The 17,204-nt window shown below is 38.5% G+C and overlaps 1 protein-coding gene across 6 annotated transcripts in view; it reads left to right on the forward strand.

The window, feature by feature from the left end:
* foxp2 (forkhead box P2) overlaps positions 1-17,204 on the forward strand; it is a 708,352-nt gene that overhangs the window by 529,568 nt on the left and 161,580 nt on the right. For all 6 annotated transcript variants that reach the window (XM_080191077.1, XM_080191073.1, XM_080191074.1 and 3 more), the window contains one exon: positions 4,218-4,307. In XM_080191077.1, coding sequence (XP_080047203.1) covers positions 4,218-4,307 — 90 coding nt within the window. The remainder of the gene's footprint in view (positions 1-4,217; positions 4,308-17,204) is intronic.

Raw genomic sequence — 17,204 nt, forward strand, 5'->3', positions numbered from 1 at the left:
CGTCAGCTTGTCTTGTGGTAAATTTTCTTTCAGTCTGCCTATTTGGAAAGAGTACTTATCCTGTCAATGTGCACTAGGGAGTGCCTGTGTAAACATTCGTGTTTCTCCCTGTTCCTCATAACAGTTTCTTGTATTGCATTTCTTCTGACCTTGCTATCTGAAACCAATTACAGGAGATCCATTCGGGCTGCATCTGTTTTCATAAGAAGCCTGGGCTGCAGTGTTTTTCTCAGAGATGAATATCAACATCAAATATGCTTCTGAGTGCCTCATTATTTATGTTTGAGAGAGGGAGAGATTTCGTAGCCTTCAGCTGAGCTCTCGAGAATGTGTCGTACTGTGCTGTTTATACATTGAAGATATTAATGGGTGTAGATGTCATTTTTCATTTTAACGTCTGAAATGTGACATGCTGATAGGTTAAACAGCCATATTTTTCAGTTACAGTCATAAGCGGCATCTTACTTCCAGAAAATTATATTTACTTTTCCTTTATTGTAATTAAAAAGATCACGTTTTACTTGTTACTCTTTTAATATTTTACATGTGATGCTGCAGAAGCGGTAAGTGATAACTTTACTCAAAAATATAAATGGTTTCTGAGTGAGGAAAAAAAAGTTGTACAGACCTAAACTAAGTTTTTATTTCATAACATGCATAATTATAACTTAAAAACATGTCCAAACAGAATGCAAGAGCACAATTGCGTTTACACATAGTTTGCATCTTGCTTTGTCTTGGCAGAAATGATGTTGGATAAAACTTTCAGTTGCAGCTTTGGAATATGCACATACATCATGTAACATCTGCAAAAAAGATTGTGCTTAAATATTTAACGCTGCATGTTATAAAGTAAAATTAAAATGAATGATAGATTGGGTGTGCAAAATAGTCCTTGTGATTCATGATTGAATTAAGTTATTAGAAATTGTCATTTTTCCACTGATTTTATTTTACCTTAAAGCACTTTCAATAGCCACAATAGCAACTACCAACTATTGTGTGATTGCAATGAATATTGCTTTTATGATGCACTCATTATGTATTACTCTGCCTAATGTTCAAATATTTGTTTTCATTTTGACTGTTTTCCTAATTAATATTTTCCCATTACCTGTTATTTAGTGGAGTGAATAGATTCAGACTGACTTAAAATAAAACTGCAGTAGCCCTGAGGACTTGGGTGATGCCTGCTTACATGTTGTGTTGGCAGTTAGCAACTATGATGTATTTGTGTAAAATGTAAACAAAACAAAGTCCTCTTTCCATATGCTTAATGCTGAATCAAGAGACCATGGTTTATTTCATTGGACATAAGATTTACTGAATTCTAAATAAATGTGCACTCAAAAAAACCATACAGTAGTTGCTTTAAACTCAATATACGTAGATAATCTGAAACAGTTTGTGGAGTAAATGTACACGGTAAAATCTGTAAACGTATGGTCTATCTCCATGAAGTTATTTTCAGGGTGTAAGCAGCAACACGCACTTTTATATTAACAGAATATTAAGTGGATAACTCTTGAGGAAATAGAAAGAACTTCTGTTGTGCATGTCTCTCTTGTATCTTGGTACAAATTGCAGTTCTGTGTTCCTCCTTGTTTCTCCTGACAATGCTCCAAAGCTAGTAATTTATTCAAAATAGCAGCTTTTATTTCAAAGTTGGGTACCCTTTTGTTCATATCTCAAGTTGACTTCATGAGCAAACACATTAGCAGGTGTCTCGGGCCTAAATATTGGATTTCATTGCTTTCAGTAGGCAATGAGTTATTGAGCCACTAAATAAATTTGTGAATATGCCTCCTTTCTGGAACTTCTTACTAATATATTTCAGCTTCAGTTGGTTGCATTTTCGTTCAGTTTTATGGAGGTTGTTAGATATTGAAATAAAATAAATTACAGAAACATATTACCGAAATACTTCCAAATACACGCTGTAAATCTAATTTAAAAACTAAACTAGAAATGCTGGAAAATTCAAACAAAAAATATGTTTGAAGGTTTGTTAGTGTGTGTGGAAAGAGAAACAGCATGCTGATGTCTGGCGCAACCCCTTGTCGAAACCTTAATTTCTGTTCATCGTATCATCACTATTAAATAGCAGAGTTTTGCCAATTCCTTTTCCTACAAGGCTTTCAATTGGGCCTTGATCCAATTGCACTTTCAGCTTTACATTTTTCAAAGGCTACGCAAAGTGTTGGTTCACAGAGCTAAAAAATAAGTGCTTTGCGTCTTCTGAAGTAAATGAGTGATGTGAAACAGTCGCAGCAATTTAGCTTAGTCCATATAGTTTAATCATAATATATCATATTGCCTTGTTATGCAATATACACATGCAACTCCACACGTTAGACGATGTATTGAATGTCTCAAAGTGTGCCACCTTCCAATTTTTCGTTTTTTTATGATTGAAAAAATACGAGAGAAGAACACTGAACAGAATTCATCAAATGTTGTTGAATATGTTTTGTATGAAGTTGAACTTTCCTGAAAATGCGCTGTTTGAAAAAGAGAGCTTAGTGATGTAACAATAAAGTGATTGTTTTGCAAAAGTCTCCAAATGTTAGGAATATGCTTAGCAAATTGTTACCAGAGCTTTCTATGGCTAGACAAATCAATGTTGTTAGGAGATGGTGCTGCAGCACTCAGTTTGTTTACTTTGGTTTTGTGCGTCTGCCTGCCTTCTCAAAAAACTTGCTTGGAGCCAGACTGTAGCAGCCCTCTCTGTCTTTTCATAATTGATCAGGGGATGACTGGCTTCCCTGAGGGTTAAGACGTGGCAACTTTTTTCTGTTTGCTCAGCATCTCAATGCAGTAGTTCAAACATTGTTCACACCAGCTGGCAGTGTAATGCCATATGCACATCCTGTCAAAGCAACTGTTGTCATGGATACTAGAAAGTACTAGAAAACCAACCCCTTGATTCTAATCAAAAATGTACTTTACCCCATCAGAGGTGAATCGGATGTTTTTTTGAAACCAGATTGATCAAGTGAATCTTTACTCTGTGCACCTAAATTTTTTATCACATATCATGTGCTAACGATTTTGTTTTTGATGACTCCATGGATCTCTGCCGACCAAGACATTTTTCTGGGGTCTGTTGCAAGGAGTTTTTGATGGGTAGTACCTGTTCGTTGCTTATATTGTCAATAGGTTGATCCTGGTGAAGAAATCAACTTAATTTTGAGCTTTCACATTTTTTTGTGTAGCTTAATCCAGTGATCTCCCGGCAATTTATTTTTTTTGCATGCTGGTATTCTTTTGTGTTTGTGTCCAAATATTTTTACTGCCATTTGTTTAGCGCTGACAATAGCATTAAACAAAGATATAATTTCCAGCTGTACTTTTTGCTCTTCTGGAAACAGACTGGCAAATTAAATCACTGGACTTCAGTGCGATCATTTTATTTACAGCTGTAAAGAATACTTACATTTAAAATCACAGGTGTGCAAAAAGGGTACAAAATTACATTTTACCTAAAACATACATTTAATCGTCGATGACAAGCACCAGTAAAATAATCAACTGTTTTAATTTATTGTCACATCCCTTCTTTTTCATCATTAAAATGAAGACCCTGGTTTTTCATATTGTAAGCATTTTCCCTGCCTGCAATCTACAGTACAGAATCCACGTTAATCCACTTCCAAGATATCTGATGTTGATTTGTCAATTTTAATTACAGCTTCCAGTAACATTTGAAGTCTTGCGCTTCTGCACCAAAATGATATTATGAATATGCAAATCTATGGTAATAAGAGGGGGAGGGGGGTCATTTCTGTTGAACACACACACAGTGGATGAATCCCTAGCGGAAATAAGTCTATTGATGCAGTTTACATCAGTTTGTAACGTACTATAAGATTTTGCTCTTCCTGTAGTGTTCTGCAGAAACTCTTGACTTGCATATGTGCAGTTTCATGGACAGCTGCAGGTTTGAAAAGAAACTTGTGTCACGAAATATCTGAATGTGTTTATACATTAAAAAAAACAAAGAGAAAGTAGCTGATGTGGTACAAACTGATGGCTGCATGAGGGGCAAATAAACACTGAAGAGAAAAGTACTGGTTGTTGGAACAAAAAGGTGGACTGCAACCCTTAAAGAGTTTCATTTTATGTGCATCCAAAATTACCGTGACGTTAATAATAAAATTGAGATCACAGCTTAAGGAAACAAACTTTATGAATAATAATGTTTTTTTGGCTTGCAGGCACTACAAGCAGCAAGGCAGCTTCTTCTTCAGCAGCAAACCAGTGGTCTGAAATCTCCAAAGGGGAACGACAAACAGCGAACATTGCAGGTCAGCAGGCTATTACTGATCTTTTGTAGCTGCAATAATTGAAAATCTTCAGGAACTTGAGTACTTTTTTTTAAGTGAATATTATATTCCAGTGCACACATCAAAAATGGTAGAATAAGATTCACATAATTGGCCCTGCATATGATTTCTTCAAATAGGTTGTAGTTTACAGCGTGTTTTTATTTTAAAAATATTCATGCAATTTAGGTTACCAACAACCATCAGTTGGGGTAGAGAGAGGCAGCCTGCTAAATGATTTAATTTGTGTATACCATAAATTAAGTGAACAATAGAAGACCATTTCTGCTTACAAGCAATAATAACAGAATAACTAGTTCTGAATACCTTCAGTACACAAGGTACTTAAAGAGTATATAGAGACGTAAATGAGAAATAAAATCAACTTCTGCCATTTACTAAACATTCATTGCCAGGTTGAGAGATCAGACCTGTTTACATTCTGGACTGATGCCCACTGATGGTTACACCTGCTGTGGCAGTTTTGACCTCTAAAAGTGGGGTAGATAATCTTTGCTTACTCATCACTGCAGATCTGTAACAACCCCTTCAACTGTTAAATAAAATTAACTCCCAAGATCAAGTGGAAGAACTCTGGGTGAATTACTTATACAGGACCCGCACTGTATGAAGCTATCCTTGCAAGTCCTACAAAAAAAGTGCAATGAGTGGCTTTCTGTGAAGAAAACATTTTCTGTTGTTCTTCTTTTAAAGAAAAGATCGCAAGTAATCTTTTTTGTGTTGCTAAATAGAGTTGTACATTGAGGTAATAGTGCTACATACTGCAATTCTTGATGCATGTTCAAGTTGCATCATTTTTCGTGTTTACTTGGAAAGACAGGAACTTTGTTGACCCTGCAAAACACCAATCAAAACATCCCTTTGTATTGTTTTGCATCAAGACAAGGAACAGAAGAAATGCTCACTGCCTTGCCAAAATGTGGCCCATTCGCCTTATTATGACAATTTCCTCAACTTGTTCTGTTTTAAATTATATCAGCAATTAGCATATTTTCAACCTTATTTTTAGGTTTAAATTGCAGTGTGAGTGTGTGCTCTCCTCTCAGCTAATTAGTGCTATCAAGGAACAGTAGGTTAGCTCATTAGTACCATGTGCATTTAATTAGAGAAGAGAAAATTGGAGTTAACTCATAGTTAATATTTTCACAGAGTGCTACAATGCCAACACCTTCATTTGGAGTCACACCCCTGCATAACTAATTATGGTCTCGTGGCATATAGAATGTGTGTTTAGTGAGAGCATCAAACTGTTGACAGAATTGTTTAGATAAATGTCTGGGATCTTTCTTGCTACCAGAATTGCTGGATAAGTATGTAATTTGCTTGATCATTGTACTTGAGACTGAATTAACATTGCTGGTTAAGCATTAGACAAAACTAGAGGTGTACAAAACAAAATAATTACCGTTTTCAGAATATGAAATATGACTAATATTATTTGGCACAAAAACAGTTGGTTGATCGATCTTACCAAATGACTGTTGGGCTGGAATTTTATGCAACTGGTCAATTGACATGATTTGAAGCAAAAGATTTTTAATTGTAAGTGAAGCAGATATCATTTGGGGTTCTTCAAAGGCTCAGCCACTTTGTCCAATGATTACCTGAGATCAGGAAGTTCTCGATCTGCGTTGCGTTAGCTAAGCTCAATTGAGTCATCAAAAGGCATGTAACCATTGCCCCTCAGGCTCATGGTTTTAGGGATGGGTGATTTGACCAGGAGCTGCTACCAACATTTAACATTGTAAAACATGCCAAGGCCCATTGCCAGAGCATCATCAAACAAAATTTGTTATCAGGCTTGTCAAAGAATTAAGTTTTAAGGAACGTCTTAAATAAAAGAGATGCAGAGAGAAAAGACAGAGAAGTTTCAAGACACAATTTCAGAGCCAGGATTCAGCACATGAAGACATGCTGCCTGTGATGCAAAGATTGAAATCAGGAATTAAAGGCCAGAATCAGGGGAGCACAGATATCTCCGCGGGGTTTAGGCCTGGTGGACATTACTGATATGGGAGGAGGTAGACAATGGATAGCATTGTAAACAGCAGTGAGCATTTTAAAATGAAGGCATTGCTTGTGCCAATGTAGGCCAGCACAGGGTGAGAGGTGACAAGGACTTGGTGCAAGATAGGACATGGGCAGCACAGTTTTGAATGTCCTCAAGTTTAGGAGAGTGCATGATCAGAAACTGGTCAGGAATGCTTTGGTTTAATTAAGTCCAGCGATAACAGAGCATGAGGGTTTCCACAAGAGATTAACTGAGGCAAGGGCAATGTTAGAGAGGATTGACAGTTTAATTGGTGGTATGGATATGTGTTTGGAAGCTTTTCTTGGACAGAATTGTTCAGCCCTGCCAAAGTCAATGGATTTTTCAGTGACTTTCTGCATTTTACCCATTATGACAGGGCAATAAAAGCCCACCCTTCGGGGTAAATTCAACGCCACAGTTGTGAAAGTCTGAGGCACAATGAGAGGAATGGAGTTGATGGCTAGATGGTGCAGTTTGTGGCAGGATAATGACCAAAAGCAATGCCTTCTGTCTTCTCAGCATTTAGTTGGAAGAAATTTCAAGCAGGACTTGATGTTAGATGAGCAGTTACGAAATTTAGAGATAGTGCAGGGGTCAGGAGATTTGGTAATGAGATAGTGCTGGGAATCATCAGTACACACTTGGAAACTGGTGCTGTGTGTTTTTGGATGTTGTAGTGGTCTATAATGGAAATGCATGTGTTTGACCTAGAATTGAGCTCCACTGGGATGCTCGCACAATTAAATATCCTGTTAGGAATCAGTCTCCAGACTTGCATGCAAATAATAGTTTGTGGAAATGGTGCTTGTGTGTTAACTTACTATTTATGGCTAAGTCCCATCTCACCCTCCATCAGAGTGCCTTGAGACTAAGTAACCTACTGTGTCTGAAATGAACATCAAATTTTGGAATTTTTTTAAACTATTATATTCTTTGAGAGCATGTAGCTTCACAATAGATTTTGTTCTCAGTTTATCATATTAAGGACATATTAGTAGCCAAGTAATTATACAATACAATTACATATTTGCCATGGAAAATCTATCATACAATTCTTCAAATAGACTAAATTGTTTTAAAAATTATCACTACTGTAGAATTACCTACATTTTCAGAAATAACTTTGAAATATCCATAGTTCTTTTGTCTTCTGGAATGTCTTGCCACATGTGAGCCTACATCCCCCACTATCAGCATCCTGAAGACTACCATTGACTAGAAACCGAACAGGGCTATCCATATAAGTACTGTGGCTACAAGAGCAGGCCAGAGGCTAGGAAGCCTGTGGTGAGTAACTCACTTCCTGACTCCCCAAAGCCTGTCCACCATCTACAAGACACAAGTCAGGAGTTTAAAGTCAGGAATACACTACACTTGTCTAGATGAGTGGAGCTCAAGAAGCTTGACCCCATTCAGGGCAAAGTAGCCCACTTGATTGGCACCCCATCCACAAACATTCATTCCTTCCACCCCAGTGCACAGTGGCAGCAGTCTACACCATCTACAAGATGTAGTGCAGAAATTTACCAATCCTCCTTAGATAGCATTTTCCAAAACCTCCAGCCGTTACCATCTAGAAGGACAAGGGCAAAAGATATGTGAGAATGTCACCGCCTGAAGTACCCCTCCAAGCCACTTGTCATCCTGACTTGGAAACATATCACCATTCTATTGCTATCAACATCATGGAACTCCTCCCTTAACATCACTGTGGGTGTACCTACTCCACATGGACTGCAACAGTTCTAGACGGCAGTCACCACCACCTTGTTGAGGGCAACTAAGGATGGCAATAAATGCTGGCCCAGCTAGTGGTGCTCGCATCTCAAGAAATAACAATTTAAAAACATCCATAAATCACTTGCCCAAAATGTTACATTTGATGAATAATCTCAGAGCTGTCTGTACACCCTCATTAAAAAAATCATGTATCTAGCACTTAAAAGGGAATTTATGTTTATTGTTGCACTGAATTCTTAATACATCTGAACTCTTAAAACCCATTCCTTAAATCTTTGAACCAGTAAATTTCAGCTTGCTGGTTTTTTTTTACATGGAAGTATCGAGATTCGGACCAGAAGTCAGCCAATCAACCTGTTGAACCTGCTCTGCCATTTGATAAGATCATGACTAATCTTGTTATGGTCTCAACTCCACTTTGTTAACTGCCCCTCATGATCCTAGCTCCCTTGTCTGCGAAATTTCTATCTAACTCAGCCTTGAATGAGTTCAAGATCCCAGCCTCCACTTCTGCAGAAGAGAATTCCACTGACTAATAACCTTCCGAGAGAGAAGCACACTCCTCAGCTCCATCTTAAAAGAGGAATTGTTTATTCTTAAAACCATGTCCCTTAGTTCTAGTCCACAGAAGGAAACGTTCTCTATCCTACCAAGTCCCCTAAGTAGCAGTGGGAAACTGCACTCAAAGTCTCTTCCCAAAATTAAGCAGCAGGAGAGTCAAGTTGTATGCATTGAGAAATCAAAGTAAATTCTTAATTTTGAAATCCGTTTTTCTTTAAATACAGATTAAGGATATACTAGAGAAAGTCTGTGATTTTCTGTAAATTAAGCCATAGAGTAGTGTCAGGGGTGGCTCCTAATTCATTCTTGTCACAGGAATGTTGAATTTCTATTGCCTCAACTTGCAAACAATGCTTGTTTTTCAACCTGGTAACACGATGACAGATATACACATTTTGAAACAAGCTATTCCTGAGGATGCAGTTTTGTTTAGTGAAAAGTTAATTTAACAACCAATCATAGCATATAATAATGATGTTTCGTACTTCTGAAGCAACCAGTGAGTCAATTAATCAATACGAATGTACAAATGTTCATCTGCTGCTCAAGTGTTTTCAGTTTAAGAACATAAGAAATTGGAGAAATAAGAACATAAGAAATTGGCCATCTGTTCTTCAAGTCTGCTTGACCATTCACTGAAACAGAAAGAAATCCCACAACACCAGCTTAAAGTCCAACAAGTTTATTTGTAGCAAAAGCTGCAAGCTTTCGGAACAGGCTGTCCCTTCGTCAGGTGGCTGGGAGTTATTTGCGGCTTTCGCTACAAATAAACTTGTTGGACTTTAAGCTGGTGTTGTGGGATTTATTTCTGTTTTACCCCAGTCCAACGCCAGCATATCCACATCATGACCATTCACTAACATGAGCTTTGATCTTCTACCTCAAGTCTGCTTTCCCACTATATTTATCCTTGATCCCCTTAATATCCAAAAATTTGGTGACGAAAATCACAAATTTACTCATTGCAGTGAAGCATGCAGGATTAAAGGACTCAACAATATTTGAGAAAAATGTTTTATTTATTTTTATTTGTTTGTGTCACAAGTAGGCGTCCATTAACACTGCAATGAAATTACGGTGAAAATCCCCTAATCGCCACAATCTGGTGCCTGTTCGGATATAGGAGGGCAAATTTAGCATGGCTAATGCTCCTAATCAGCAGGTCTTTTGGACTGTGGAAGGAAACTGGAGTGTCCGGGGGAAACCCGCGCAGACACGTGGAGAGCGTGCAAACTCTACCAGGAATCGAACCTGGGTCCCTGGCGCTGTGAGGCAGCAGGGTTAACCACTCTGCCACCATGCTGCCCCTTTGTTGATAAGTCCCTGGACATAGTAGCAAGCTTTGTTGCAGAGGATTGCGAGCGCAGTGCTTGCAGAGAGAAAGGTCCCCAGCTACTCAGGGGAAACAACAGCATGGCAACATTTCACAGGAGCTGTCAGCATGATGTTAACAACTTTGAGGACACAGCAGGAGGTCTGGAAAATGCTACGCAACTTAAAGAGTGCAAAGGTACGGCATGAATATTGCTGTAAATTAGCAGTACGGGATATATAAAGTAGTAGTTAGAAATTACTAATGACACATGGAATTGTTAGCAAGAATGTAATATGTAAGGTAGTCGAAGTGAAAATTGCAGGGTTATCCAAATGACATTATGTATGTCACGAGAGAGAATTTGCTGCATGGTAGAATTTTCTTTGATAAAATTCATTCAATTTGACTATAATTTACAGTCTAAGATTCTTCAATTGTGAAGAAAGAAAATGCCCTTGATAGACAAAATAGCATCAACATTAAAAGCAGTGCTGACCCTGGTAACTCCTCTTGATGGGTGTCCTGACTATATGGATCAAGTGGCGCACCCTATTCGCAACCTTCCTGAGGCTACTCATTCACTGCTTTGCTCCGTCCAAGTAGCTGACTGTTATGGTACATTTACCGCGTGAGTTAACGCCTGGTGGAGTTTGCACACTTGTTATAGCTTCTGCATTCCCAGCCTGTGTCTTTCAACCACCTCTTCCTACAAGATTCCTGCCAATGACTGCTGCATCTATGCTCTCTGGAGCAAAAACGGATACTGTGCTTAATTCACCTGTCACTTTTGTGTTGCATTTCAAAATCAGACCTAAACAACATTGCTCATGTTTTAATTTGGCAATTGAGCTATATAGTGCTTCATAAGTTCATCATTAATAACCTGAACAATGCCTTAATAAATAAAACTCAGATTTTTTTGATCCAACCTTGCACTTCTGTCCATCACTGTAATTTAGAGGTGAAAAGACTTAACAGCAGAACTAAATAATGATGGATAAATTAGTAATGCTTTCTTCCAATATTATTCTTTTCCTTCTACAAAAACTGGAAGAGAGGAAATGATTCCCCCAGGTGATTTATCTCAGAAAATCACTCTCTTTTCTATATATTATACAATTTATGTGGTGTTAAATACAAGGTACAATAGGAGTTTCAAAATGAATGTATGCTTATTTGTTAATCTGTATAGTGGAGGTGGTGACACATGAATCTTAATATAGGTAACACATAATCTTTTCTGTAGTAATGACGTGCAACATCATTACTCCAGTGAAATTGGCAGAAGTATCTAGAGTCTGCATGTGCCAGAATAATACAGAAATCCAGAGTTGCTCTCAGTGATTTTACAGTTCTCCAGAGGGTGCACTGTTGAAGTTCCCTTTCACACTGCAATCAGTGGAAATCAATTTGAGTTGACAGAAGCTTCCACTTTAAGCTTTAGTGTCACTGTTCGAATCCATTGGAAAGTTACACCTTTAAGTGAAACTAGGTTTTTAACAGCATAGTGACTTTACTTCAAATACGTGAAAAGCTAACTGTATGTTTGTGGAAAGTCACATTTCTCCGTAATGATAAAAATATCTATATATTTTTAGTTTTGTCTTTTTTTAAGGCTTGTTCATTTTTATTTTAGTTTCTGTCTTAAAAGTCAATAGAGTAATTCAGGTTTACAGCATGGAAATAAGCCCTTCAGCCCAACTTGTCCATGCTGCCCTTTGTCTTTTAACGACTAAGCTAGTCCCAATTGCCTGCCCTTGGCCCATAATCCCACAATAGCCATTTTACTCATGTAATTGTCCAAACATTTTTAAAAAACAAAATTGTCCCCGCCTCTACTGCTACCTCTGGCAGCTTGCCCCAGACTCTCAGCACCCTCTGTGTGAAAGAATTGCCCCTCTGGGCCCTTTTGTATCTCCCCCCGCCCCCCCACCCCTCACCTTAAACCTATGCCCTCTAGTTTTAGGCTCTGTTAATCCAACCATAATAATTTATTTAATTACCTGAAAGTTTAATGTCAAAGTGAATGATATTAAGCACTTCTGACTTCCTCATTTGCTATATGTGAATACTTCAGTGTGATTGACTCCTTACATGCTTGCTTACATCACTGATACTGCATGCCAAGAGATCTCCTTTACTTGGCGTTTATTTTAAACTGCCTGCGGGGACGGGGAAAACCACATCGTCGAAATCGTAAGATCTTTGTGAGCAGCCTTTTTGGAGGTCAACAGATTCGCTGACCACAAATTCCAGGCCTACATCCAGTCGACAGTTGAGCTTTTCTGCAACTGCTGAGTATGGCGAAGTGAAAAGCAGCAGAAAATAAAAAGCAAATAAATGAACAAGACCACCAGTTTACTGACAGAAAGCTGGGACGTATTTTCAGAGACTTTCGTAATATTAGCAATGCTCTGATTGCTGAGGGAATGGGCTTGGTGGCCCTGGTAACATATGTTCCTTCCACATGTTAAAATCGTGCACTGTTCCAATGAATAATGCTGGCAAAAACAAGAATGAAAACAATCATGGTTAAGCCTACATGTTTCAAACCAGATGCTACTAGTTTCATTGTAGCAAAGGCACTTTCTTTATCTTTTTGACCCGAGAACTGATATTCTGATGCAGAACAAGTTTAGCACTTTCAGCAGCCTGTTAAGCCAACTCACAGAATGACTTGAAGTCAAGCCAAATCAACCATATTGGATGTGGCACTGGGAGCAAAGGAACAGGGAATTTCACATGGCAATTGTCATTAAATGGCCGCAATCAACATTTATAGAAATGTAGCCAGTTAAAGGTAGACAGCTGTATTTGGGGTTAAAGATTGTTTCAGACTTCCCAAAGGTTCGGGATATTTAAACGGATTAAATACCAAGGGATAGAATGTCTTATTTGATATCAATTCGCTAATCCAAGCTCAAATTGCATCAAAATGGTGCTAGTTTTCAGAAGTTATTTTATTTTGTTCAAATTTCCAATTCATTTGCACACCACCAAACAAAATCTTCATGAGCCAGATGTTAACATGGAAGAGAAACTTGCACTTGTGTAGCATTTTCACGTTTGCTGGGTGTTTCAACACTCTTGATGTGGGTATGCCGGCGTTGGACTGGCGTAAACTCAGTAAAAAGTCTGACAACACCAGGTTTTAGTCCAACCAATTTAGTTGATAATAGACTCACAAGCTTTTGGGTTAGTCCCTTCGTCAGGTCACCTAACGAAGGGACTAACCCGAAAGCCTGTGAGTCTATTATCAAATAAATCGGTTGGACTAAAACCTGGTGTTGTCAGACTTTTTACTGTGTTTCAACACTCTTCACAGTGAATGAAGCACTTTTGAAGTTTAGTCACTGTTGTACTGTTGGAAATGCAGCAGAAAATTTGTACCTTGCCAACTCAAACATACAACAGTGCGATATTGACCAAATAATCTGTGTTTTGTGCTCTTGATTGAGGGCTAATTGTTGGCAGAAGCATCGGGGATCAATCCCCTCCTCGTTTTCAATGTAGTACTGTGGAATCTTTTACATCCACCCATCAGACAGGTCGGGTTTCGGTTTTATATCTAACCAGAAGAAAGACACTTCTGATGGTGCCATACTCTCTCTGTGTTGCACTGAAGTGTCAGCCTTGATCTTTGTGCTCAAGTCTTGGAGTGGTTCTTGAACTTGGAGTAAAAGCAAAATACTGTGGATGCTGGAATTTGAAATCAAAACAGGAAATGCTGGAAAATCACAGCAGGCCTGACAGCATCTGTGGGGAGAGGATAGAGCCAACATTTCAAGACTGGATTACCCTTTGGCACGGCAAAGGGCCTGATGAAGTGTCATCCAGACTCAAAACGTTGGCTCTACTCTCACTTGAAGTTGGAACCTTATGATTAAGCTATCAACTCAGCCATGGCAATTGGGCAGTGTTTAGAAACTATTTTTGTTTCGTTTTGTGTTATCAATATTGCAAAAAAACGTTTATAGTCAAAACTATTCATCGCCTTTGAGTAACCCAATTTTAAACATTTGAAGATTACTTTAAAAAATGAATTTTTACTGAACCATGTTTCTTAGTGTGTCACTTTCTTTTTTTACAGTTTTATGTTTTAGGCACAATAAGTTTAATTTCAAGAGCGTCCTCGAAGACCCTTAAGCAGGCACAATTAATAGAAACTTGGCATGCTGATTAACTTGATTTACAACTATAACCCGTTCTCTGAATGGGCCAATTCCTTGCACAAGATCATGGAAGCTCTATCCACTGGGTATAATATCAACTTGAAATTCTTTGATCTTTTGAACTGCATTAGCTGTTTTCAGGAGCTGTGTTAAAAAACAATGCACTGAAACTCCAGACCAGAGTCTTGTAATTCAGTTTCAGTCTTAAGGATGTATTCTGGCATCAACATTCTTTCATTTGCCTCTTTTCTGTTATAGGCCTGGTCAATGGCCTAAAATCATAGAATCCCTATAGTGCAGAAGGAGGCTATATGGCCCAGTGAGTCTGCAGTGACTCTGCAACAATCCTGCCAAAAGTGCAGGACACCAAAAGCACCCTGCATCTGAAACACCTCGACATATCCCAGAGGATACAGTTTTTGTAAGTTTGAGGAAGTAGCATCAGACAAATCAAAGCGTACCTGGCAAAGATGACCAAGTGGTGGTGATTAAAAAAAAGCACAGATGACTGCCAACAATGTTGCTTCTCTTTTAAGAAATCCAATCTGGTGACATAAGGTAACTGTGCTATGCTGCCGTTGCTATTAAATATGAAAGGAAAGTTATGCTGACCAATGCACCACTGGCAATTGCGTCTGATACTTACGTGATGGGGAAAGTCAATGTTAAAACATTTAGGGATATAGCAAAACTGTGCATCCACTTTCTTAATGATTTGCAGTCTGCAGCGTCAATTTGTTTAAGTCATGGCCAAGATGCATCAGGACCTGTTGATACGGTTAGTGGCTTAATCACAGGTATAGGCAACTTACTGTGATGCCTGCTAACCTCCATGGCATGCATTATTATCTTTGCCATTGGAGGTGGGCAGAGGTAATGTTTTTATCCTTGTTTGTTAGTCTGTTTGATTGTAAACAGTATGGGCGGGATTTTCTGGCCAAACTTGCCCCAAAACGGAAAACTTCCGCCCGAGGTCAACGGACCTTTCCATGGTCCACCTGTTACCTGCTGCGATTCCCATGGTGGGCAGAATGAAAAAATTTGTCCAATATCTCAAACACTAATGGGCAGATTTCAACCGAACTTGGCATCCAGATAGACTATGGCCTCAGGAAGAACTGATTCATGTTTGATGAAGATGTGGATTGATTTCTGGAATATTATGAAAAGATTGAAAGAACAATGGGCAATAGGATGAGTTGATTTTGTTTCTAAAAGAATGTTGTGGGTTGTTAATGTTGTTGAATGTTTTGGGATGTTCTGAATTTGTGAGAGCTGCAGGGGCACATTTTGTTACAGCTGTTAAACTGTGAGCAGAGTTTTCAGAACAGGTTGTTGGCTGTGGATTGGCCTGCAGCAACAGTATGATGGAAGCTTTTAATAAAAGAATTTCTTCTTTTCAGCGTTGTAGCTGCAGAGCATCAACCAGACAAGGAAGAAAGCCTCAAGATAGAGCTGCTTAATTATAATAACACTAAGTTAATAGTGTGGTGGAGGTACATGCACGACTGACTATCCTTTTCACTTGTTTCACTTTATATCACTTGAACCATGAAACATGATATTTGGACTCTTCAAAACCAAAGACCATCATTAATTTTAATGTCTTGCTGACTGCTATAAGACTCTGTGACCTGCGTGCAGATAACTTGTTCCCAGCTATCCCTAAAAATGGGCTTGTCAGAATTCTCAGCGCCCCCTCTTTTCCATATTTTATTATTCATTCTTGAATTACAAACAGCTATCCAGTGAATTATCAGACAATAGAGATTCATTCACTTTAGGTTCAATAAACACGTTTAAAGCAACACAGTGATGAAAATTCATTAAAAAAGGTTATAGCAACGTATAGTAAATCTGGAAATCTTTAAAAAAAATAGAATTTCCTGGCCCTTTAGATATGCCATATTGCAAGGAGCTTCCATTAGACCTGCTCCAGATTACTAAAAGAGTTCCCGACACAATCCCACCTTTAATGGGTAAAGCATCATTCTTGGCTGCATGTCGATGTATCGTCACGTTTGAACCATGCTGCAATCTATTTTGAGCAGGTACACTTCAGGTCATCAATAAATTGTACTTGGCACAGAGGTGATGAAGATTCAGCAACATGAATCTTCGGTCCTTTTTCTGCCTTCTTGTCTACATTTATGTGGCCAGCCATGATGATCAAATATTATACTCTTCTATATTCCTATTTGTGTCTGTACTTGTTGAGTTATTGCATTTCTCTCTCACTCCAATATTCAGATGTGTTTGAACTCTTTGATCTGTCAGTGGCTTGCACATGGTTCACGAAGGCCTAAAGCAGCAGACACGGGGGAATTGTGGCATGCACTATTCATGTCCGGTAGCGCACGCACTCCAATTTTCACAGTATTCGGTCACCTTTAACTTAGTGATCAGGAATTTGATTGTGATAATTTTCCATTTTAAATTGAGCTTGTAAAGACTGGGATATCCCATTAAGTTTGGAGTGAAAAAAATATTTAAAATGGGGTTGGAAAGTCATTCTGGTGAGAATAGGCTTGAAAAATCTATTTGTGTATGCATAAAATTTGAACCACTGTAGTTGATTTTTGAGACAATGTGTGGAAAAAAAGCTTAGAGGAAAGAAAGGACAAGATAAAACCATGCTTTCTGTTTTCACTGTAAAAAGGAAACTTTAAAAACAAAACGTAATAGGAAGGAAAATAAAATCACCAAGAATTTAGGCATTAAAGTATATCAGGGATGTTGTGGTCTTGTGAATTAATTTGAAAGTTGGCTGAACATTTCATCAATTCTATCATTGGTACCTTTTGTCCATTAGAATCATGGGGTTGGAATTTATGGCCCTATGTGTTTTCAGCCAGGAGGGGGTAGGTAAAATATGACAGGTCAAAACCTGCCCATCCACGAGCTGTCCCCCAAATTACAGTGAATGGGCAAATGCTGAGTACGTCTTTTTTTGGGCTGTGGGAGGAAACCAGAGCAGCCGGAGGAAGCCCACACAGGCATGGGGAGAATGTGGAAAGTCCACACAGACAGTGAACCAA

The sequence above is a fragment of the Carcharhinus amblyrhynchos genome, chromosome 6 (genome assembly GCF_965287045.1).
Source record: "Carcharhinus amblyrhynchos chromosome 6, sCarAmb.v2.hapA, whole genome shotgun sequence".
Lineage (NCBI taxonomy): Eukaryota > Metazoa > Chordata > Chondrichthyes > Carcharhiniformes > Carcharhinidae > Carcharhinus > Carcharhinus amblyrhynchos.